This window comes from Pezoporus flaviventris, unplaced genomic scaffold, assembly GCF_033815535.1.
Source record: "Pezoporus flaviventris isolate CSIRO_AGI_PZ_B2104156 unplaced genomic scaffold, CSIRO_AGI_Pfla_v1 ptg000015l, whole genome shotgun sequence".
In the NCBI taxonomy this organism is placed as follows: domain Eukaryota; kingdom Metazoa; phylum Chordata; class Aves; order Psittaciformes; family Psittacidae; genus Pezoporus; species Pezoporus flaviventris.
The window spans coordinates 997826-1022188 of record NW_026892563.1 but is presented as its reverse complement, the minus strand read 5'-3'; the positions used below and the strand labels follow the sequence as shown (position 1 = coordinate 1022188).

At 38.7% G+C, this 24363-nt stretch overlaps 1 protein-coding gene across 3 annotated transcripts; it reads right to left on the bottom strand.

The window, feature by feature from the left end:
* Positions 1 to 345: 345 nt before the first annotated feature.
* Positions 346 to 23890, bottom strand: TXLNG (taxilin gamma). 3 transcript variants are annotated; one of them, XM_061453187.1, is made up of 10 exons: positions 23564 to 23890; positions 14807 to 15119; positions 13998 to 14089; positions 10648 to 10818; positions 9742 to 9936; positions 8245 to 8364; positions 7081 to 7155; positions 4640 to 4732; positions 4034 to 4129; positions 346 to 3019 (listed from the first exon to the last, which is right to left on the bottom strand). In XM_061453187.1, the coding sequence occupies exons 1-10, from the start codon at positions 23717 to 23719 to the stop codon at positions 2699 to 2701; spliced, it is 1632 nt and encodes a 543-aa protein (XP_061309171.1). In that variant the 5' UTR covers positions 23720 to 23890; the 3' UTR covers positions 346 to 2698. The 3 variants fall into 3 exon arrangements, with proteins under 3 accessions (XP_061309171.1, XP_061309172.1, XP_061309173.1); XM_061453188.1 differs by lacking the exon at positions 23564 to 23890 and adding an exon at positions 21634 to 21775; XM_061453189.1 differs by lacking the exon at positions 23564 to 23890 and adding an exon at positions 21639 to 21775.
* Between the last annotated feature and the right edge of the window lie 473 nt (positions 23891 to 24363).

Here is a 24363-nt window from a genome sequence, read left to right as displayed (position 1 = left end):
CTAACTTACTTGTGTACATATACACACATTTGGGTCTTGAATCACATCCCATTTAGCTTTCTGCAGCTTAAGCATGGTGAAACTGTCTTTTGGGCCCCAGAGTTTTGACAATTAGACGTACTTATTTCTGGCCACATCAGTTTAACAGCCCAGGTTAAACAGTTTATGGTAGTGGGAGAAAGGCATTCATACCAGTTTACTTAAAAACCCTACTGGAACCCACTTGGCTGCAGACTGGCAGTGCAATAGCCTGCTGTATGGCAGATCAGTTAGAGTGCTGAGCTTATCCTTAGATGAATTTGTGGTTTTTAATTATTTATTAGATGAATTTGTGTTTTTTATTTATTTATTTTGTAACAACATTCTCAAAGCAATGCATGGAACTATTGACTGGTTTCAGGAAGCGACGTATAGCTCACTTTGGCCAGATAAGTCAATATGATATGGGTATGTTTAGGGTAGTAAAGAGAAAAGGGTATCCCCATTTTAAAAGCCTTTCATCACTTGGGGTGTTCTGCTTCATTCACATATTAAGTCAATAACAAATATATTTGTATTGCTGTTCTATACATCTGTCGTGTCTCTAAAAGCCCTTTAAAATATTCTTGCAGCAGGGTGCAAAAAAATCACTCTTGCCTCCATATAGAACAAGCACTATAGAAAGAATTGTTAAAGATACAAATGTTCAAATAATAGATAGTAAAAATAGAAAACTGTATGTCCTACCTTGCCAAGGGTATGATGCATCAGATACAAAGTTTTTCACTTTTCCTCAGGAAAATTACTTCATGCTTAGTGTTAGCTGAAAACTAGTTCTCACAAGTACTATTTTATTTTTTTTTAAACAGTCTGATTCTGTAAAGCAAGTAATTTGAAAAGCAAGTCTGAAATACTTCTTTCCAGTCTTTTTTTTATGCCATATGGTTAGCATGATTAACATTTCAAAGCTCCTAGTCTAATGTGACTGACTGCTCACTGCTACCTTCTTTTCATTCCTGCATTGTGCTTGGACCACAAACACAAACCTTGCACAAATCTAGAAGAAAGATGGCCAGCTTCCCATTTGCTCCACCATTTAAGAAGTGTCAGTTTTGCACAGCTCCTCTTAGTGGCATGAGCTAAAACACATCTATTAGGCCTTATATGACCTTACTCTCTCAGAGACAGCTACAATATCTCAATGTACATTACTACAGCAAAAGGATCAGGAGCTCAGTGCAGTCTGAACATTCAAGTAATTTAGCCACTAAATGGTCACGGGCAACGAGGGTGGGAAGCTCATTGAGAGATGCGCTGGATTCAGAAAACCTCTCCCAAGTAAGTGCAAAGAACTTTAAGTACCAGAAAAGGCTACATATGTTCGTATTTCCTAAAATGACAGCAACCAAAACTAGAAAGTAAATACAGGGGAACTAAAGTTATGGGTAGCTTGCAGTTTTTTCACACATTGCCTTGTCCGAAGTTAAATGCTGGTCCTAGTTTCTTTCAGGAACAAAAGTCAAAATGTGGCTATCAATTTTTCTAGGATTTTTTTTTATGGTTAACAAGGGAGCTTCTCTTGTGGTATGTTAAGAATAAGAACTTGAAGTACCATCTTTACCAGATAACCTAACTGGGAAGGCACTCTGCCAACTGGTACAGCTTTGAGGTTGAGCTGCAAGAAATTCCATGTTGTACTTCAAGAAAAGTATTTGAATCTACCTGTTCACTTAGAACCAGTACATGCTTAACTTAAATATATTGCATACAAGGCTGTTAGAGAAAGCCTATATGCTACAGACTCATGTTTTCCATGCCTCCAGCAGTAAATGTCTATTTTTTGGCCTTTCAGATAATCTGGAGATTTGTCTAGACAGCAATGGATTCCTCTAGTCAGGATAACCATGTGATGGACACACTGCAGCTAAGAGGGAAGAACATGACTAACACCCATGGAATAGGCTACACAATGGCAAAATCCCACTCAGTTACGTTGCTGTGCATTTTTTCACGTATTTATATTTAACACGTTCACAGATAGAGCAAATAGCCCAAACCAGCCTTTACAACACAACCCTGAGAAGCCTGCACAAAGTTGTACACCCTGTTTCACCAGCTGCAAATTGACATATTTCAAAGCTGTTTTTTTCATACCACAAAGTACGTAAAAGCCTTTAAACATTTTTTACTATGTCCTGGACCTTTAGTTTTCCATTCATATATATGAAAACATACTAGAGGGGAAAGCTGACTTTTTTTTACTGGCCATTAGACATCCTAATGCAGATACATTTATCGGGGAAATCAGTATTCTTTAGTATATTGAGTGACAAATCAATGAACAAAACCAGAATGCTATTATTTAAACCAAAATGTGACCTGCTGTCACTGTTTTCCCCAGAACGATGTTGTATCTGTACACGGTCTTCCACGACAGTGATTTGTGTTGTGGGGAGGAAATGCACATGCATCTTTTTATGGAAAAATATTTTCTTTTAAAAAAATGAGGCAGATGTGCAACACAGTTGTGGAAAATCTATAGTTTAAGCTATTTAAAGCTGCTATGCAGCTTCCTGTACCACGTAAGTCCAGTAGTTCTAAGAAAATACAGATATGGTAGAAAAAGTAAGAAAATTTTCACCACAAAACCAAATAGTTACCACCAACAGAGAAAGTTATACACAAAATATATCTCTCAATACAGTGTTTACACTTCATTTTAGTCTACAGATTCAGTGCCAGGAACAGGACTTGTTGAGACAGTCTTTGCCAAATTATTTGCCACAAGTGATTCCACATCAGGTTGGATTCCTGGTTCCATGTCACTGGGAGTTCCCAGCTCCTCGTGGGAATTGAGCGTGCAGGACTGCAACACCTGCACGGCTAGATCCACATCTGCTTCTCTGAGAGAAACCTGCTCCTTCAGGACTTCCACCTTCTCATTCAGCTCATTCCTCTCTGTCTGAAGAGCCCTGCATAGCTTTTCCAAGCGCTCCAGTTTTATTTGAAAGCCCTTGTATTCTTTATCTCTTACTGTTTTCTGAAGGACAAAAGACAAAAAGCTCTGTGATCACACTGATTTTGTTTGTTGTTTTGTTTTTTTTTTCCTTAAAGACTGACTACTATTTAATCCTGAATATTAAGTTCTAATTAATCCAGTAGGTCAAATTCCAGAGCAAATTTCCTTAGAATACCTGACCACTAGCAATGGCTTGTCTAAGCTGGAGTGGCAACACACACCTTTAGCAACAAGCAATTGATACCTCTATAACAGCATAATACTAATTGTGAGGGCTGAGCATCAGTAAAGATCCTGATACAAGGCATTTACAACCCAAATAATGGCAATTATAGGGAGCAGAAGGGCACAAATGAGGGAAATCTACAATCCAAAATCCAGGTCAGCAGGTACTGTAGTCATCGTTCTCTTAACTAGCTCCTTAAAAGAACTGAGAAAGATAAGCAGTGCCATAGCAAACCTACAGGACTTAGCACAGCCCAGCAAGATCATACCTCATATACTTAAACTAGACCTTAGACAGTGCAGACAGAACTGTATGCCTATAGTTTCTGTGAAAACTGTTTTAGCTCCTCTTTTACTAGACTACAATTAGGTAGGTAATGGTATCTCTTGACCCTAAAAGCAGAAGCAGTGTAGAAAAGTAACTGATTCCTTACACGTGTTATTTCCTTCATGTCTGTCTTGGGTATTTAAAACTTATTTCTATCACAGCACTGACTGAACTTTGCTCAGCATACTAAAATACAGTAAATTCATTCAGCTTGCATGATTTTATACACATTATCCCACCAATTAAACAGTAAGCAAGCAAAGATAAGGCCGATTTTGTCGTGAGTTTAGATTTATAAATCAGCTTTTGGTTTTTCATGTCTAAGACCACCAGTACCATTTACAGAACAGAAACCATACAGCAGCCAAACCAAGAGGCAGCTACTGTGCAGTATATTCAGTTCTTTAAAACTAAGAAATTGCATGAAGTTCCCCAGGACATAGACTCTAGTTTAGACATACTGCTGCTTAAATGGTAGTTACCTCTTCAGCCATTTGCAGAAGAGCCTTGTTGTTGTTTTCCCATTTTGTACGCCACACTATGGTTTCTTTTTCCAGTTTCTTAATCTTCTTTGTCATCTGCAAGAGACAAACAGAAGACTTAATTTTGTGGCTTGCGTTGACTTCTTATTGTTACTTTCCAAGTTCAGTTTGAACAAGTTATTTTACAGGGAAGTCTTTTTGCTCAAAAATCAACCCTGCACATACAAATTCTGCATTCAAAGAAAACAAGATTGATCCTTAGAAGAAGCAGACTAGCAACTTTCAAGTAAAACTAAAGGGCTCCAGGGAAAGAAGTTTTAAAAAAGCACAGCCAAGAAGACTGAGAAGTATTTTATGCCTTTAATAAAACACTCAAATTAGGATTTTGGTTATTACGTGTGTTAAAAACTGTTAAAAAAACCTCCAAAACCATTTCTCTTCCATAATATGACAAATTTTTAAGCTCTACGTTATGATCCAAAATAAATTGAAAAATATTTCATATATTTTCAGAAGGTAAACACTGTTATAAAATCTAAAATGCATCCCAGTAACAGCATGCATGTTTATATTACTTTTTATGAAACCAGGTAATCCTGTAAGTACCTTCTCCATTTCTTGCCTGAAGGTTGTAAAGAGTTCATTACTTTTTGCCATGGTGGTCTGGAATTCTTCAAACTTATCCATGTAAAGAGAAAGCTGTTGGAAAAAGAGGCACGAACATTAATCCGAACAGCTGTATACAAATACAAAAATATAGTACAAGGCAAAATGAAACTCAAAATATTAGAGGATTAAAATTTTTTTTTATACTATCCTATGATCTCCATTTGAGAAGCATGCAGAACCTGTCTGAAAACCTGCTATTGAAACCGAATATAAAGGAGTTCCAAGATTACAGAACAGCAATATATTCTTAAGTAGAAAGGGTATTATGCCTAATAAAATGTTTGAAGACATCACAGTTCATCACTATCTCATTTTTGCTTCCCTACTGAAAAAAAAAAAAAAAAATCATCTTGACAGATACAGGAAATTCAGCACCTGGTTAGTGAAATCACTCAGAAAACCTCTCCATAACCACCCAAAGGTAACAAGCAAGGCTGGGACAAAATAAATAGGATTCATTCCAGAAATCAAATACACATTCACAGTTATGAAATCTGCCCACTAAGCAAAAAGAATGGGCAGAGAATACTGACAAGGAATTAATTTAATTTAACAGTGAAAAGGCTTACATTTTAACAAGTGAAGAATATTAATCTACAATGACAGAAAATTTTCTTGCCCTACATCACAAGGCCAATAATTAAGGAACTGAAAAATATATTCATTAACATAACCTGTTTAAAAAAAAAATATCCCAAAACCTTATGGTCCTTACTAAAACAACCTATAATACCAATGTGTGATTTGATGTTCTAAGAATACATGACCATCTTCCTAGTCCACCTGAAGAATAATCAGTTCTCTCAATTCTTACACTGAGGATTAAAGGACAATACCGTTCAGAACACAAATATTTTATTTTGCCCTAGTATTAGAGGCAACTTCACAACAGGAATTAGCTTGGCTTGTCAACAGTACATGATGACTGCCGTTATTGTAACTGAACCTTCTAGCTCATCTTATTCTACAGAAGAATCTGTTAGCCCCAGGAAACCACAAACTATACGCACTGTTACCATTAAAATGCATAACAAAAAGGCAGTGGCATTTTGAATAAAAGGTAATCAACTACCAAAAAAAAAATCATAAAAGACTAAGCATGACAAAAAACTACTTGGGATAATTTGGGTATTAATGTATTGAAGTTCAGTGGAGAGGTGTCCACATGATTACATCTAACTGCACAAATACACACACACTTGGAACAGAACTGTTGGAGAGCCTGGAAAAGAATTAGGTATAGTAAGCACAGAAAAAAGGAATGAAATAGAGCTTGCAAGAAGACTTAACACAAAGCCTCACAAAAGTGAAGCAGTAAGAGGTGTACAATAAAAGAAATAGCTACTGCTTCTCAGATGCTATGTATATATGTGCTGAACCAACCACTTCCCTCTGCTTTATGTGCTGAGCTTGCGTTTGGACAATGACTGCAGGTGATCCAGAACCAAAGTGCAAAAATTGGAGGCTATTTCTCCACTCACAGAGAAGATTTTGCTGTAGCATTTATAGCAAGAAAACAATCGGAAGATAGCAGGTTTTTGTGGACAGAGACACTCAGGTTACTAAATCTGAATAACTAGAGAGATAGATGTGACATGGCTTGCTCCCAGTCCTCTACAACAGGATGAGACAGAAACAGTAAGGAACAAATTCTGGTTAAAAATCCCCACCCAACTCTCTATAGTCACAAGGGCCTCTCTGGTTCTGAACAGATACATATATATCTCTCTATATATATCTATATCTGTGTGTGTGTATATATCTATCTATACACACACACATACAGAAACACATTAAAACCAAACATGATTCATTCCAGCAAAATAAAATTGTAGAAGAGAAAACAAGAGTTTCAGAGAAGCCAAGGAATGGTGAAGTAGCCATCACAATGAATAGACTGTTAAACTTTCATATATTCTGGTCTTTGTAATACTATCACTATTAGTTAAAAAGTATACTAATTCCAGCAATTCGATGTTTAGCACCTCCCAGTTACAGTACTCTCCAGAAGTATTAAACAGCAAGTACAAAAATGTCTTTACAACTTACATTTCACACTTCACTATCGAAGAGTTAACTACTGGAAATTAAAGACAATTAAAAAACACCAAATAATTTTCACAAGTAGCGTATAACATCTGAATGATGCATATCTGCATGAATGATAACATGTAGTTTTTCTATATGTTGCATTATGTTCACTACAATCACAAATATTTTGGCATTTTCTTTTTAGAACAAATGTACTGAAGACAACTCCGTTAAAAAAAAACCAAACAAAAAAACAAAACAACAACAACAAAAAACAAAAAAAAAACAAAAAAAACAACCCACAAACAAACAAAAAACAAAACAAAAAACAACCACCAAAAAAATACCTGCTGCTTCAGCTGAGCTTCCTGCTGCTTCATCTGTTCACATTTGTGTCTGGACTCAGTAGCTTCTTTTAGCAACTAAAAAAAAAAAGCAAAACAAAAAAAAAAAACAAACAACAAACAACAATGCAAAAAGCCTTATAATGCAGAAAGTACTCCTATGAATGGCTTCATTTATAACGAAAAAGAAACAAACATTAACATCGCCTAATGGCCATCCAACCATGTTTTCTCACTTGGGCTTTTTTATTACTATACTTTCACATATACGATTTGAAACATGTGCTGGCATGCAGAAATTTTTGAGACATTTTTCTAATTGGTAGCATGAGTCAACATTTCTATTTCTGCAGCAAGTTTGAACTGCTAAATTTATGAGTAGCTCATTAACAAACTGTATGCAATTTATAACTGTTTTGTAACCTGATTTATTTTCTTCCTCCATTTCTCCAGTCACTAATACTGCCTTTACAATAGCCTTTACAGTCTAGTTAAAACCAATTTTGCTTCAACTTGACACCATTTTGTAGGTTCATCATTGAAAAGATTTTCATCAGCATATGATTCCAAAATTATGTTTTAAAAATACAGAACAACCCCACGCTGGATGATCATTTTAAGATAATACAGGAAAAGCAAGGCTTTGTCTAGAAGTTACATAAGGAACATTGGCGAAAAAAAAAAAAACAAACCCAAAACAAACCACCACTTCACCTAAGTATTATTTTTGTTTAATTTGAAGCAAACTTCCTGGAAGACTGCAAGTAAATTGCTGATTATGAACGTATAAATAAAACATCAGCCATAGTTTTGGAGACAGACAAAAAAGCACTTATTTCTTATAGCGTAAAACCAGAAGTTACAACTCCTGACCACAAGAGTACCTTTGGTGTTTCAGCTCAAGCCATTTCCCAGTCAAAAAAAAAAAATCTAAATAATATCCAGCCCATTTGCTGAGAAAATGCAAACAATAACATTACTTGCCTGTAAATATGGACACTAATACTGAAGGCATTACACGTACACAAAACTTAAATCTCAGTCTCACTGTTGAAATCTATCCTAACTTTCAATAGACAGTACCCTCAATTTGCCGAATCTGTTTCAAATCATGAAAAATATGGTTTGGTGGGTTTTGTTATTTATCTTTACAAAGAATTCACTTACAAACTCCCTTTCTCGCTGATGTTTCTCCTCTGCTTCTTTAATAAGCTGCGTAGTTTGCTGAAGTTTGGCATCCACAAGTTGCTGCTGCAGTTCTTTATGTTTGAACACTTTATCAATATGCTAAAGAAAGGAAATCATATCAGTCAAATATAAACAGTACACAGGTCAATTAAGGTAAATATACATGTATGGGGAAATGCATATTGTTTAGAAGTTTCATTCAAAAGAAACAGAGGCAAAGGCTGTTTTACATGCCTTTTCTCTGCTACGTCCATGCACTGTAACTACGCTTTTATTGTCTTTCACAGAAGCCAGATGCATATTGTATTAAACTGGTACAATGCTGTAAGTCACCTCACACCAAACATACAAAAGTCCTGTAACAGGTAGTCTATATCCTTTCTTCTAAAGGTAGTGTATTATCTCTAACCCTTACTGTAGTTGTTACTTCTAGAATCTCTGGTCCTCATTGTTAAAAAAAGCTCAAAATGAGCAAAGTTTTCAACAAAAATTTATTTAGCTGATGAAATTCCACAAATCATTGAATCTTCCAGTCTTACATGCATCTGTAAGTAGCATGAGGCATCTTTCTACCTTTTCTCTTCCCCACATTATCTCATGAAGGTGGGAACTAGTCTACAGAAAGCTCTCTAACTGTTCCAGGTTTAAAACCAACCAACCTTCCCACCCCCAAGAAAAAGAACCACAACTGAATAACTACATTCCAAATCTCCTCTGCCAAAGGAGAAAAACTAGGAGAAAAACATTAAAAACTAGCAAGCTAATCTTAGCTGTAGAACTCCCTGAAAGTCAGTTCTCTCTTTGACAAGAGCTGCCTGTTTTCCACTACTGTAGCTTAGACTGGCTAGCTTACATGCTGGTGCCTATTGAAGCTAGCTCGGTTAGTCCTATAATAGTCATTTCCATACCACTGGTCCAAATATATTCTTAAAGCACGATAGCTTACTTTGATTCTGTGCCAACAAGAGCAGCTACATACACAAAGGAGCTTCCCAAAAACCACCAACCATAATGAATCAAAGTAAAACAGACAATAACTCTTATGCTGGTAAATTTATAATTTAGACGAACTTCAAACACATACTTATGTTGGAAATAACCTTTGGAAGCTTTAGTTCATTCAAACCCCAGTCAGCTTCAGTGTCTGATCAGGCTGCTCACATCTGGCCCAGCTGAGTTCTGAATAACTCTAAAGACAGATTTCCCAGTCTCTAGACTACTCATTTCTGTTTGACCACTTTCACCATGAAAGATTTTTTTTTTCAATATATCTTGAATTTAGATATGCAAAACCAGACAGAAAAGGCAGAGAGTGGGCTCAACGGCTACTTAATTTTTCACAGTAGTGAAGTAAAAGGAATAATTTATATACATGATGGCTGTAAAATATTACAGGGTTTTGTCCCCTATAAATAATTATCTGATCTTTACAGTCAAGGAACTAACAGTATCCCATTAGAAGCATAATGTAAGCACCTCTTCTCGCAGTGCATACTGCTCAATGAGTTTCTTCAGTTTTTCCCCCAGTTCAATATTTTCCTGGCGGAGCTTGGCATTATGTATACCATGCTGTTCCAGTTGAGCCTGAATTTCATTCAGTGTAATCTGGAAGTGTGCAGTTGCTTCTTTCCGTCTTTCTTCTTCCTCACGTGCTTGCTGCATGTTTTCTTCCTTTTGTGAGAGAATATTAATGTGTTCAAGCTAAACCATGGACCTTTTTCATATTTTTGAGTCAGAAACAATAGCAGTACTACACTTCTGTACAGTTTCAAGTTCTAGAGTACTAGAATTAATATAAGCCATAGCATGTTGTGCTGACTACCCATATGAAGTGTGTACATACAGAAACTCCAGAACTTCTAAAGAATCTTTTCTTTACCACTCTGAACATTACAGAGAGGCTGGTATTACAAGATGTTACATGAATACCTTTGCAAGTGTAAGAACTACCCAGATGTTAAAACCAGCACTGATTTCCTACAGTGATCACAGATAAGAATATCTTGGCTCTCTTCCATTATACTCCCATCCATTATATTCTGACAGAATCAAGCCTTTTGTGATACCATGCCATTTCATGCTGCCATTATATTTCAGTTGTGCTATTTTTTCCCCAGAAGTCATCAGCACTGCTTCCAGAACCAAATATGCCAAAATTACATACTGCAAGTAATACAAGGGGAAAAAAAAAAAATAGCAAGGTTAATTATACCTACATGTTTTACCTTAAAATCAGGGATACTTACATCACATGACACTCTTCTTCTGCAGGTACAGATAACAAGCGAAGTGATAAGTAAAAAGCAGCAGCCTTGATTTTAAGCAGTAGCCAATAAAGTCAGATTTCCACCACCACTGGCATTGTAATTTATATAAACTAACCTTCAAAGTCTTGTTATGACGCTGAAGCTCCCGGCAGAGAGATTCCAGTTTGCTACGTGCCAAAATGGCCTTGCTATGCTCACTCTGCAAGTGGACTTTCTCCTTCACAACTTGTGCTTGCTTCTTCTGCAGTATCTTCATCTGCTTTTGAACATTTCGACTCTCCTCCAACTAACATTAGAGATTATATTTATTAAATAAACATAGGTGAAACTATATTCTTCTAGATGAGCAGACTGAATAAACTACAACTTTCAGATGAAAGAAAGTAAAATAACTTCATTAAGACCCCCAAGTTGACACTTAAAAAGAAACTTCCATCATCCTACAGACAATTCTAAATGTGCAAGGACAGAAGATGGAAATACACAAATTCCAACTTAGCCTGTGAGGATAAGGGACCATGGGCCTGCATTCAGCCACAGGGTTAGAACTAGCTCTGAGAAAGAAGGATGTGGCAGATGTAATTAAAACCCAACTGAAACTGGCTTTTCAACAGGTCACAATGTTTTCCACTCTTATCTGCAAGGTACACACAGCTGTTTATCCAACAGGTCTCTCTCTAGTATCAGAAACAAAAATCCACATAAATGTGTGCACAGTTCTTTCTTGTCAGCAGGAGCTCCTACCAAAAGAAGCAGTAATTGATACAAGTTTGTAAAATGCTAAGGTATTTCAGAATGGAACAGATAACAACTAGCAGCCCTGACAAATCAAGTACTATTAAAGCTGCACAGCTCAGACTTTGATGACTTAAGAGTTCTGTAGTCTCAACTATTTGAAGCAAATTCTTTGTTGTACCTCTTTAGGCTCTTTAGACTGTAAATGACAGTGTTAAACTACGTATATGGTGCTGACTTCAATATATATTCTATGAATATCCAGTGAATAGAAGTTTCTTGCATTAATATCTAGTTGAAAGTAAGTTCCATTACACAGGATTTTTGGGCTCCCCAAGAAACCATTTTGTTTAGTCTGTTCTGTTGTAAAGAAGGTAACAATTAAGTTCAACACTGCTCCTTATTAGTGCCTCAGCCTTGGGACACCACAGGAAAAGAAGGCTGACAACAAGGAACATCACCATGATAGAATAATAATACAGTGCTGTTTTTTTGAAAGAGCTCAAAGTAATGCTGAAGCACAGAAGAACGAATAAATACAATTAAGCACCTCCATGACAACAGTAAATTAAATGTATATTTAATCTAGTTTGGAGAAAAGGATTGTTAAGGGAATATTTTGATATTCAAACATAAAAAGCCCTTTTCTTGGGTGGCCAGAAAAAATACTTCAAGTGGCTGTGCTGTCTGCATACCTATGAAACTTCAGGCCTGTAAAAGTATGCCAGCATGAGACCTATCGCCACGGATGCAAACCTTCCTACATCACAAACTGATCTCCTGATAGATTCCAAATTAGGAAAAAAAAAAAAATAATTGTGGAAGATCTTTTGCCAGGAGAGAGGCATTCCTACCTTTATTGTATAGTCCTTTTCATGAGACACCACTGAAAAACCTGACAGTGAGCTTTAAAGATGATGAATCTTTAAAAAAAGAAAAAAAGCATTGTAGGTGCACTGTCATAAACAGTTCAAACCTCTGCTGGCATTAAAGCTGACACCTGTGCCAGTGGCTCATCACCACTATCATGAAGAAAAGAATGCATCTTAAAAGGAACACAACCTAAACTTTCTGAGGGAAACAGAGTACCTCTAAAACTCATTCAGCTAAAACAACTACTGCTACACCTGGACAACCTCCCACCCAAAGTCTCAACAGTTCTGAGCATCCTGGGAAAAGCAACTGGTTTTCCAGGAAGGTGACTAACTATGGGCTGTGAATGGTTATGCTGCCTATGGACTACAGATCCTCTCCTGGGAGGGGAAAAAACAATGTGAACATGTTTCTCTCCTGATGGTCTTCAACAAGAACGCTCAAAATTAAGATGGTGCAGATAATTTCTTTTTTCCACAGAAGCAAGGAATTCATGCAAACCTAGCCCGTCATGCAGGCCATCATCATCACTGTGATTTGACATGGGAGTTGCTTGCTCAAATAGAAAAGGCATCACATGCACAAGCAACTGCTCGTAACAACTGATTTACTGCATTTTCCTCTCACAATATCAAAGCTCATTTTTTGGTGGGCTCCTCATCCTTGAGTTGCACTGTGAAAGTATTATTGTATCTCTTTTAAATGAAAGTGACTTCTTATAGAAGCTGCCGGTTTTGAAGGAAATTAACTCATGTGGACAAGAACGTGCATGTGAGAGAGCAGAGAAAAAGCTAAAATGTAACAGATCTCCAAGGAGGATTTCCTAAACAGAACTAATCTAAGTCTATTCTTAAGTAATTAGTATTGCCTTTGTGAATAAAAAGACTATGTGCTAGCTCATCCTCAAGCTCTGGAGACATCCTGAATCTCAAAGGACAAAAACACCCATTATTTCAGAAGAGCTACGCTCCATGTGGTGCAGCCATTATGTCATTTTCAAAACCACCTTTGTATATAATACACCTGACATCTACATAAGGAAAAAACCTCATGCTTTTGTCAAACTCCTCAGTTATCTCGTTTTACATTCATTTTGTAACTGCAAATACGGTGGGAAAGCATGCACACAGTATTTCCAGTCTTTCCATTCTTGTCTGTTCCTGTCTCAAGATGAACAAGTCTCCAGGGACATTCTGAAAAGTGAACTCATGAGTGTGTGTCCCCAGTTTTATGATCATCTAATTTAGAAAATAAATTATAATTTCTCCTACTAGGGGTAGGAATGCAGTTTATGATCAATCACTGCTAACTTTTTGACTTTCTGATTTGTTAATGAAGAAATGTTACTTTTCTATCCATTCTTTTGCATAATCAGAAAGCACAAAGCAAAATTAAACCTAAACCTAACTTCCCCTGCTCCCCAAAATCACTTAAGAGTTAAGTATAACTTACTTTTTCCATATCTCATTATCCCAATATGTTCTTTCCCTTTATCCTAAAGGGTATAAATTATAAAATGCTAGCACAAAAGCATTATTGACAGACAAAAACTAAGAAAATAATTACTCCCCAAAGAAACTCTAAACTTCTCTGTTAATCCTAATCCTACGCTTCAACGCCAAGTTATCAAAAAGTTATCATAACTTGTTTTTTCTTTGGATTTAGTCAGTCATGTAGAAGCAGAATGCATGCTAGTTTGGCTGAATTAATACCCATAATAAGCCTGAGCTTGCTTTTTCTTCCCCTACCAACACTGTGAAATATTCAAAATTGTTACTGTCCTGTATCAGAAGTTCTTGTATTCCATAGTTAATATTAACACATGAATAACTCTTGCTATCTTTACAAATTACTTACCAGATCAGCATACTTCTTGCACAAAGCTGCCAGCTTTTCCTCTGGTGTAGAAAGTGTGTTCAAGGCTTGCATTAATAACAATACTTCTTTTCCTATGAATTGGATGAAAACCACCAAATTGAGAAAAGAAAAAGTACTAGAAAAGAGCCTATCTTTAGAAAAGTAAAATACAGATCCATGAGAAATTAGCACAAATTAAGTTGTTCTTTGGTTTGATAGCTGCATAATCCTAAGAGTTGACACATGGGAAGCCATTACAGTAAGAATTTGTGTTGCCTATGTGACATTACATAACTTGGATAAAGTTACAAAAAGTAAAAGTTATTACTTTAACCTTAAAACCACAAAAATATTTTTACATATATTTTTAATAGCACAGATAAAAAGAAAAATCTAAAAGAGCAAAATTTAAAAGGTTAAGTTTTTGCTAATAAAGGATATTCACACAAGTGTTTTTAATAAGGTTCTGGACTTTAAATATCAGCAGTGCTTTGGTAGCATTGGACACCACAATCCCAAATTTAAAAGTTAATCCAACAACCGGAAAGTTAAAAAAGCTGATTAGTAATTACCACATTATTACTGTTATAAAAGTTCCTTTAAAAATAGCATTACCAGCTGAAGGATTCTTACATATGCATTAAGAATTGTCTTTTCCTAAGCAGAAGTGCACCTTTTCTCAGAATACCTTGTTAAAGATGACAAGTTTTGGCTACAGAGTAAACCTGAGGCAAAGACAGAGCAAATGCATAGCTATTTTATGAAAATATTAAAGCCATTTAAAAATCAAAATGCTGAAGAGAACATACCCAAAGTTTTCTCCTTGTGTTTTTCACTCTCTGGATCTTGCTGGCCATCAGGTGGATCAGTACGGGCTTCTTCTCTCCCAGGAGTTTCCTCACGAGACTCTTGAGAGCAGCATGTGGACCCCGGGTGCTTTCTGTTCTTTGTGATACACTCAGCTTCTTCCAATGAAGCTGTGTTTTCCAGGCCACAACAGTTGGACTGAGCATGCCGCAGTGGTGTGCCAGACAGTTCATCACACTTGCTCTTCACCAGCTGATCCTGGTTATTCATTCCCATCTCCTGAGAAACAGCTTCTTCCATTGCACCAACAACCAACTTCAGAGGGGAAAGGAGGAAGTGAACAATCAATCAACTATACTAAAAACGAAAACTTTCAACTTTCTTTTGCATGGACAAGTAAAAGTAAAATCCCATCCTTATTATTATTATTTCGAGGCCTTGGGTGATATGATTTAGCGTAAGGTGTCCCTGCCCATGGCAGGGGGTTGGAACTAGATGCTCTTAAGGTCCTTTCCAACCCTAATGATTCTATGATTCAAGTTGATATTCACTGCTGTTAAGGCAGGTATATAAGTAGCTGTAGACAGAATGAGCCTAAAGAGTGATGAAGAAAACAGCATACAACAGTCCAAAATCCTAAGTGCTCTTTTACAAAAGAAATTTGAAACCCTGTAATTGCAGGAATGTTTATACTCTAGAAATAAAAAGTTCCCATGGAAATTTGTTCTTAAAGCTCCAAAACTAACTGGCTATCATCTCAGCACACAATCTTAAATGCAAACACTTCTCCCGTCATAGTTCTTAAAATCTCATAAATCGACACTAAGTATACCAAACCTAAAACTCAGCAAGAGTTTAACTAGGTTTATGTATTGTTATCTGAAAAATAAGGTACATAAATTGAGACAGGAGGACAACATTATAAAACCCAGCTTTATTACATATTGGTTCCAGAAAAGTGGAACATAACCAGTTCTGAAATAACCCGAGATATACTGCAAGAAAGAGGGAGAGGCAGGGAGGGAATTAACCTACTAGGAAGTCTAAAGAAATACACAGAAATACACTGATAACACACCTAGGGTAAGAGTTCAAAATACCTCAATCGGAATGCCAAATAAGAGTGTCAGCTCATGACTGGAGAATATCTGTTGTTTTAACAAGAATTATAAACTCAACTGGAAGCACATCCATTTTTTAAATTTAAAATTTAAATCTATGAAGTCATCAAAAAAAGTAAGTATTAACTGGCTTCAGATTTGGAGTCCTACTGCCTATGATTTTTAACAATACATTATTTCTGCTCAATTAAACAACTTTCTCTTCAAACATTTCCTAAACACCCAAAGGTTTAATCATTTAACCAAAAAGTTAAACATCACCAGTTGCTTTAGAACTGCAGTGATATGTCCAGTATTTTGGAGCAGTAATATCACTCTATATACTGATAATATCACTCTATATACTACTGAGCAGCTACCAGACTCCTCTCTCAACCACCAGGACAACATTCTCAGTTTCTAGATATATTTAAGGCTGACAAGAGAAATTCAAGGGTGTGTGGTTGGGTGTTCTTTTTTTGTTTTGTTACAGTATAGAGGCTGGGACTCCAGACAGTACTTGGCAGTGGAATTTTTTGCTGTGGATTTGTGATCCTACTATACAACATGCATCCATGAATGAAAGTATAATAAGCAGAGCTGAACTCACTTCACTGCCAAAGTGATCATTCTAACTGATTTGTTTTCAGCGAACGGAAAATGTTTTGTTAAAGTCACAAGAAATTATAAAAGCAGGACCCATTTATATGCAGAATTTCATTGTTTAAGCACAGATTTATTTCATATTACCTTATATTTTTAATATTAAAAATGTCCTAAATCTTAAACCTGGAGTTTGTACTGGGTTTTGTATTCTGCACAGATGTACTCCTTTCCTCTTCAAAAGGAATTTGCCAACACCAAAAGAACGCAGCCAACACTAATAATATATTGTGAGATATATTTCAACTCCAAATTTGTTCAGCATGCTTTGAAGAGTTATTTAAAAATCATTAAACAAATGTGTTAATACTGTTAAAGAGCTTATGACAGCTTAGCTGTTCTCTACACGTAAATAAAGTCCCTTGTTTTAGACCTTATCTAAGGCAGATTCATTCTTCAGAATGATGGAATTCATACAGTATCTTTCATGAATGACAGTAAGTTTTTTAACTGCAAATAATCTGCATACACATTTAGGAGCAACTTCTGACTTACAAAGGAAGATTCACTTTCACAGCTTTTTACAAGTGTGGAAGTGATGCATGTGGTTTATGGGAAAAAAAAAAAGAAACAAGCACTGCCAATTTTATTCTCCAGTAATGCAAGACAAAATATTTGATAAATGCCTGCAAAGGTAATGCAGTAATATAACTGCTGTAAAAAAGAACCAAGCCCAAGATTTAACAGACTTTTTAGAGCTGTAAGATGCGTATTTTTTCCTATGTAATCTTAAACTGTGGGGCTTCCATTGGCACAGGAAAGACTTACCCCTCCCAAGTTTAGGGTCAGCTAAACAAACAAGATTCTTCCTAAAAAAGGACAAGAAATGTGAAAACAACAGAGACTGCTTATCCTTTTCATAGATATCAATGTCTGAAGACATGGCAGAGATCTCCAAAAATCATGATTCATACAGAAGCCAAAGAAACGATGTTGCATTGGAGTGACAAGACAGGAAAGATCAGAGGTATCAGATCACAATGTGATACCAGAGCAGAATTGCAGTACCAATACAACAGCTGAAACTTGCATTTTTTCTATTACATAGGACATGAACTTCTGGTTCAGATACTTGTGCCTAAGAAGCCGGGCAAAAGGTAGGGAAAGTCTGCTCTAAACTCGAAAATTCCTGGTTTGGCACATTATTTCCAGACCTTCTGAAATCCATAAACAGACTCCCATAAACTTTTGAAAGCAGAGCACAAAATTGCCAGGAACTTCAAAAGGCAGCTGAGAAGGCTGACTGGCTCCATTTGTGGTTACACATTGAACAGCAGCAGCTCTCTTGCTATCACTTCATTCCCCTTTTTCATACCCACCTCTGTTATGCTAGCCACAACATTCACACAGCTTGTTCTAACAGTTCATAGCCAGATTGGTACCTCAGTCCCGCTCACTGCACAGTTAACAGGCAATCCTCCCAACTAGGAGTGCTAGCACGATGGTTGGAAAGAACCCAAAGAACGAGAGTCACTATAAAAAAGTAAATCTAATCACAGCCAGAGCACAAGGAACTAAATAAAAAGCACCAGTTAAATAGTTAACACTGACTACTGAGGTACTAGAACACTGTCAGCAAGATGATGTTCATGAAAAGCACTGCTCCAAATTTAAACAACCCAGAATTTTTAACTGGTTTTCAGCTGAGAAATTTCTGCCATTTCTGGGGAAAAAACCAAAACCCACAAAAAAGAAAATACCCCAAAACACAAAAACCCCACCCCGACAACAAACAAAAAAACCAAACAATTACTGGTGGGGGCATACATGTGACCAGTAAGACACAAAATGCCCACTTCTAGCAAACCATCATAGTAACCTCAACTCTTGTCAATTCAGAGCTGGGGCAATTAGCATTCATATTCCACAGCACCTGAAAGTTTCACAGAGTGAACACCACCACCTCATTAATTCAGCAGGGCTTTTGCAGCAGTCAAATTAGGTGTCAGTTCAATTCTGTAATGACAATAACAACCTCTTAACTCTGAGTATTCTCCATCCTTTGTCAAAAAAACCAGGATTTTCAGAACTTCATGCTCATTCTCTGAAGTCTAACAGAGCAGGCAGAAATAACCTACCAGAATACTGAATTCAAGAAAAAGATTTATGTGCAAGCATCTTGTACATCTCAAATATCTTTGAAAATAATAGCCATAGTGAAAAAAACTATTAAACTTGACAACCTTCTTTTGGTTTTCCAGTGAAAATGGAAGAAATCCAAGCTTAGTGACAAGCAAACATGCTTGCTGCAAAACCAAAGCTCACTGTGGCAGTAGAGAGATTTTGTAACAATATCAAATATTTTCAGCTTAAATACAATTAAAAAAAATCGGTGACCACGTACTGTATTTAAAGAAGTGGTTCTACCAGCAGCTATAGCAACCCTAATAACAAACCAAAAACAGCTTAAAAAAAAATAGTTAAATTCTATCAAGTTGTGGTCTGTAAGTTCTAGCAAAACTAACAGTAGTGGCACAACATAAATACATTAGAATTTTAGTAACTTAGATTAGAAAGTGGTTTTAAACAGAGAAGTCTGCTATTGCCTGACTAGGGCCACAAACACTAATAGCTATATGACTTCCCAATTATGACTAACCAAGAATTTTCCCCATTAGCTGTCACTTTAGATATTAACACATAACCAGAAGTCTGAACAGCCTTCCAACATTCAATATTATTCTTAAACACTTTACTATAGGTAGTTCAGATTTGATCTGTATAAAGCTTCAAGCTGGAGCACAGCAATAATAAATGTCACACTGAGAATGTTAAGTACTAAACAATTCTCTGTCACTGAAATTGCCCCCCCCCCCAAGACAATGGTTAGAACAACCCCAACTTTTACCTCTATCTTTTCAAATGAGTGCTCATCAGACTAGTGAACTTCTCAGTTCAACATTCCAGCCAGAACACAGAACTTCCAAAAACACATTGTGTAATAGTGCTGATTCAGTACTGACTGAATAGAAACAAAACCACCCCGCCAAAGACCTTCTACTGAAATCTCCGCTACCTTTTCTAGTTGATACCATGCTTCCACAGCTTCCAGCTGGCTTCCAACCTGCTGCTTCTAACCAACTTTAATGATAGGAGGGCTATAATCTGACAGGCCAGAATTAAGACTGTTACATACCTAGAAAGATGTCCAGTGAGAGACAAAGTATGTTGCACAGGTAACGTGTGACTTTTTTAGATCACGAAATTGTTTACAAAAATTCAAAACTCTACCATTACAAAACAAGATACTTGCCATTTACCTAGCTGTTAAACCGACTATTAAAAGATGCTGACACTTCTGAATTAGTGTATCATCTTCAAGCTATTTAAGACAGAGTCATAAGTCAAACAGCTTTAGGATGCCCTGCAGGAAAATTACTGGTAACACTGCCCCTGCTCATCCGCAAGTTTTCATTTAGTCTTTTGCTATGTTCTCTCAACTTGTACCTAGATCAAAAAAGTTGCGCATCAAGAAAACTCTCAGTACCTAAAGGATGAGAGTACAAGAGAGGTATCCTATTTATGTAACTGGCTATGATCACAAGAGTCTAAGCCAACTTTACTTCAAACAGTTCTGCTCCAGTAACGTGCACTGCATGTAAGGACAAAACAGATACTTTGGCAGAACTTTCCTTACCATGCCAAAAAGTATTAATAAGACTTACTTTTTTGTTCTCTTACCTACAAGAGCCCGTAACACACAGTCAAGTGCTACCTGATATATACTGTACTTATCATTGCTACTATATGTACTCAAATACCTATATTTTATACGCCTGTGCATACACATACTCAGTCTTTTCCTGAAAACTCTGTATCTCTTATTGAAAATAAAACCATAAGCAGTAGTTACACCCACATCTTTTTTTTTTTTCCTATATGCTAGGAAGTTACTCTAACAAAAAAAAAAAAAAGTACTGGTATTAGTCTGTCAAAACATCTCTTACTGCGCCCATAGTAGCAGATGGCCTGAACTGTGAGAAGACTTTTACAACCTTAGCCTTCAGAACTGCTAGTACTTTTAAATAATATCCTGGAAGCTTTAGAACAAATGTATGTACACAAAACAGATCTTCACAACTGTAAGACAACCTAAATATATAAGCAAATATGTAATCATTGCTCAGCATCAGGCTCAAGAAAAGTCCATTTAAATAACATCACTCAGCTGACTACATCCTCAAACCTACCACACATGTAACTGGGCATAAAAGCCTTATAAACCTTAACCTGATCAACTGCATTCAAACAAACAGAAACAAAAAACACCTGTAACAGCAAGAAGTACGTGATTTCTCATAAATGTTTATGGTTTATAGCAAATGTTATGCTTCCTGCATCCCAGCAATTTACTGTTACCTGCTAGCATGTTTTGAAAACGTTTGTGTGATATACTTTTCCTCAATACAGATATTCAAGAAGAGTTCATTTAACATAACTATTGTGCTAAAAGAACAGTCATTCTTGGTAGCAATGTTAGTCATGTCTTCTCCACAAAAAGTAGCATTTTGGGATGTCACAGAATTCGGGTTTGAATTTTGCAGCAGGTGCACCTTTATCCACTGGTCTAGACACAATAATTCAGGTGCTTGTGACCATGAGACTAGCTTATTAAGGTTATTTCTCCATGCAATAAATACTTTCCTATACTGTGTTCACTGACTTGGATGATCATGCAGCCTAATTATACCTTTCTGAAAAAGTGGTGGCCAAGGTGCCTTCCCCACCAAACTACAATCTTAATTGTGAGATCAGAAAGTCACTTCAAACAAACATTTCACCTTGTTCTGTCATTACATTAAAAATTATGTTCTATGTGCTCATTTACCTACTTTCAAAACACTGGACTGAGGCACCTGCAGTACTGCTCATCATTAGTTTCAAAGTATTGCAAGCTTGGAAGTAAGTCCCAACACAGCAGGAGGCCGATTAAGAAATACCTACTGTGGAAATCTGTATTTTATCTTTATAAGTCAATACAAAGTCAATGTTAACAGACCGCTATTAACACTGCTGGCCTTACATCTAAGATTAAGTCTCTAATATTGTTTCAAACACATTCTTACATGACCTTTGCTTCTGGTCCTTATATTTCTGTTACCCCTTCCATGCTTCTTGCTGTTACTTTCATCAACCTCATGCTGCAGAAGAGATTCCTGCTTTTAAAAATAGCTTTATTTACCTCAAGCAACCTCAAATGAAAGAAAAATTAAAAAAAAATTTTTTTCTTTTGTATCATTCTTTTTCCCCTGTGCTCTGAAAAAAGTAATTAAAACCATCTCTTCCCTGCTTTCCCTTAAGACATTAAAAATAATTCCTGTAATTCTAGGGGAAAAAAATCCCAAAAACCATTGGAAGAACCCAAAGCTTAAATGGAAACTTTCAGGGCACTTACAGGGCCAAGTGCTACACATTTCACCAGTCCTTTTTTAATGCAAGGGGCTGAGACAGGTGCTAATTAAGAAAATATTTAATATAGCATGAATCACTTCCACCAATGAGGCTTCACTTCCTCTTGACTATAAACCTAATGGTTTTCTAGTCATCCACATTATGTTTCTGGAAAAAGCAGGATAGACGAGTTCCGAATTCACAATGCAAACAGGTCACAAAGAACCTAAAAATAAAGTAGCTCCCCTGTATCAAGGCAGGGGGAGGGACGCTGCAAGAGACTGCTTAAGGATTTTTAATTCACAAAAAAAAATTTGAAGTAAAATTTGCTTAATATTCCCTGTCACGTTTCACCTTTTTAAAATGCTCAATTCCATTCGACTGCAGGTAGATGAACCAGCGTGGAGATGCCAGTGTTTGTGTGTTTTGGATTTTATTTGTATTTTGGTTTTAATCATCAGCATCTGCTTTCGTCGCAGATGCTAAAGTTCCTTACAAGCCCCTTACAAGCTCCAGTAAGGAGCTTCAAAAAAAACACACAGCACAAGAGATGGTTTTTCTTTGAGGAAAAAATACCTCCAGAGCCTCTTAAATCTCTCCCCAAGAGCCAAAATAAACAACCACCACCACCACCACCAAGTTACTATGTATGGGACGTTTTTATTCTTTGTAGCATTCAAGAAAGGTCCCACAAAAAAAAAAGCCACTTGGATTTATTTAAGGACACAGGATGAGATACCTAAGTGGCACATGAGATTACCGTGGCAGTTCTGTCAGGCAGCGTGTTGGTGATGTCACGGCTCAACTACTGCACGTTTTAAGTCTTTGCTGTTCGCTGTATACACATTTTAGGTTTTTCCTATATGGACACGCAACAAGACATTACTGTAAAGTTACCGAGAACACCGTCGCTTTTGATGGCGTGTCGGTAGAGGAAAGAAAATGAGAGAAAGGACCATTTTTCACCTATTTCGAAAGGAAGCACTCCCCCCACACACACACCGCGCGGCAGGCAGGCAGGCAGAGCCTCCGCTCTGGCACGCGTGCCTCGCACCTCAACCCCACGGCCCGCACCGGTGAGCGCCAACGGCCGGCACGGCGCCTGGCACCCCTAGCCAGCGGGATCACCGTGGGGGGACAACGGCAGACGGGCAAATGCCTCCCGGACCCCGACCCGACCCGCCTCAAACCGGGCCCCGCCACGTGCCGCTCTCCCCCCCCCCCCCCCGCCAAAGGCCCGCCGCGCGCTCGAGGCAGGGACCGCCCCTCGACCCTCGGGAGAGGGACATGGAGAGCGGCTGGAGCAACCCCCCAGCCGGGGAAACGCGACCGCGGCTCCTCAGGAGAATGCCGACCCTCAGACACACACGCGCGGCTGCAGCGACGCGGGTCCAGTTCCGTGGGAAGCGGAGAGGAGCTTGTCCAGCCCCGTGCCCGGCCCCCGAAAACCACGGAAGCGGCGAGGGTACGGCCTGCCCCAGCCCCAAGCCCTTGCAGGGCGCCGAGGCCGCGTGGGGATGGGGGAGGCGGGGAGCGAGGCACCACAAGCCACCGGGTGGGGAGCGGGAGCGCCCTCCCACCATGCCCGGCTGCGCGCTGCCTCACCTCCGGGCCGCCGCTCGCTGTTACCGCCACCGCCGCCGCCGCCACCGCCTCCTCCTCTCCGCTGTGGCTCTGGCGCCGGCTGCGTTCCTGCGCGCTGCTGCCGGTGCCGCTGCTGCTGCCTCCTCCGCGCGCTGCCTCCGCTCCGCGCGTCGCCATGATGTGACGGCAGCATCCAAACAAGCTGCCGACAGCCGAGGCACACCGGAAGCTCTCCCTGCCTGCCCGCCCCTTCTCCCTGCGGCAGCCAATCGCCGCGCGGTCCCCGGCCTCACGTGAGAGGTCACTGCCCTCCGTGCCCACTGCTCCCGCGGGAGTCAGCGGAAGCACGCCGGGGTCCCTCGGGAGCAGCGGACTGCGCTTTCCGGCGTGCACCGCGCGACTCCCCCTTTCCTAGGACATGCCGGGAGCTGTAGTCTGGTCTGCCGCGGGGGGCGCCCGTCCTGGGGCGGGGCGGCGGGCACGCGGTGGTGTCAGCGGCCGGTCATCGGGGGACGTGTTGTCCGCTCCGCCTTCCTCGTGGCCATTGGTGCCTTTGCCGTGGCTTGGGAGACGCGGACAGCTCAGCGGCGCCGCCGTGACGGGGAGTCGGGCGTGGGGTGGGTCGGCGGGCCGCCTGTGGGTAAGGCGGACGCCGGGGATGCTGCTCCTGAGGGAAAACTGGCCTGGGAAGAGAGGTTTAGCCGGGAATTGCTTTGTGCAGGTGTGGCCGAGGCCGGGACAGTGGACAGGGCGCTTGTCAGGCAATAACCTGGAACACTGTTTTCTTCCCCTCCATACAAAAATGATGTGGAAGCTTGTGA

Excerpts from the sequence above, each read along its gene's own strand:
- TXLNG (XM_061453187.1), bottom strand. The coding sequence starts at position 23,719 with ATGGCGACGCGCGGAGCGGAGGCAGCGCGCGGAGGAGGCAGCAGCAGC. Across the intron at positions 10,819-13,997 it reads GCAAGAAGTATGCTGATCTG|TTGGAGGAGAGTCGAAATGT; the intron begins GTAAGTAATTTG and ends CTCTAATGTTAG. Across the intron at positions 7,156-8,244 it reads ATCAGCGAGAAAGGGAGTTT|TTGCTAAAAGAAGCTACTGA; the intron begins GTAAGTGAATTC and ends TTTTTTTTTTAG.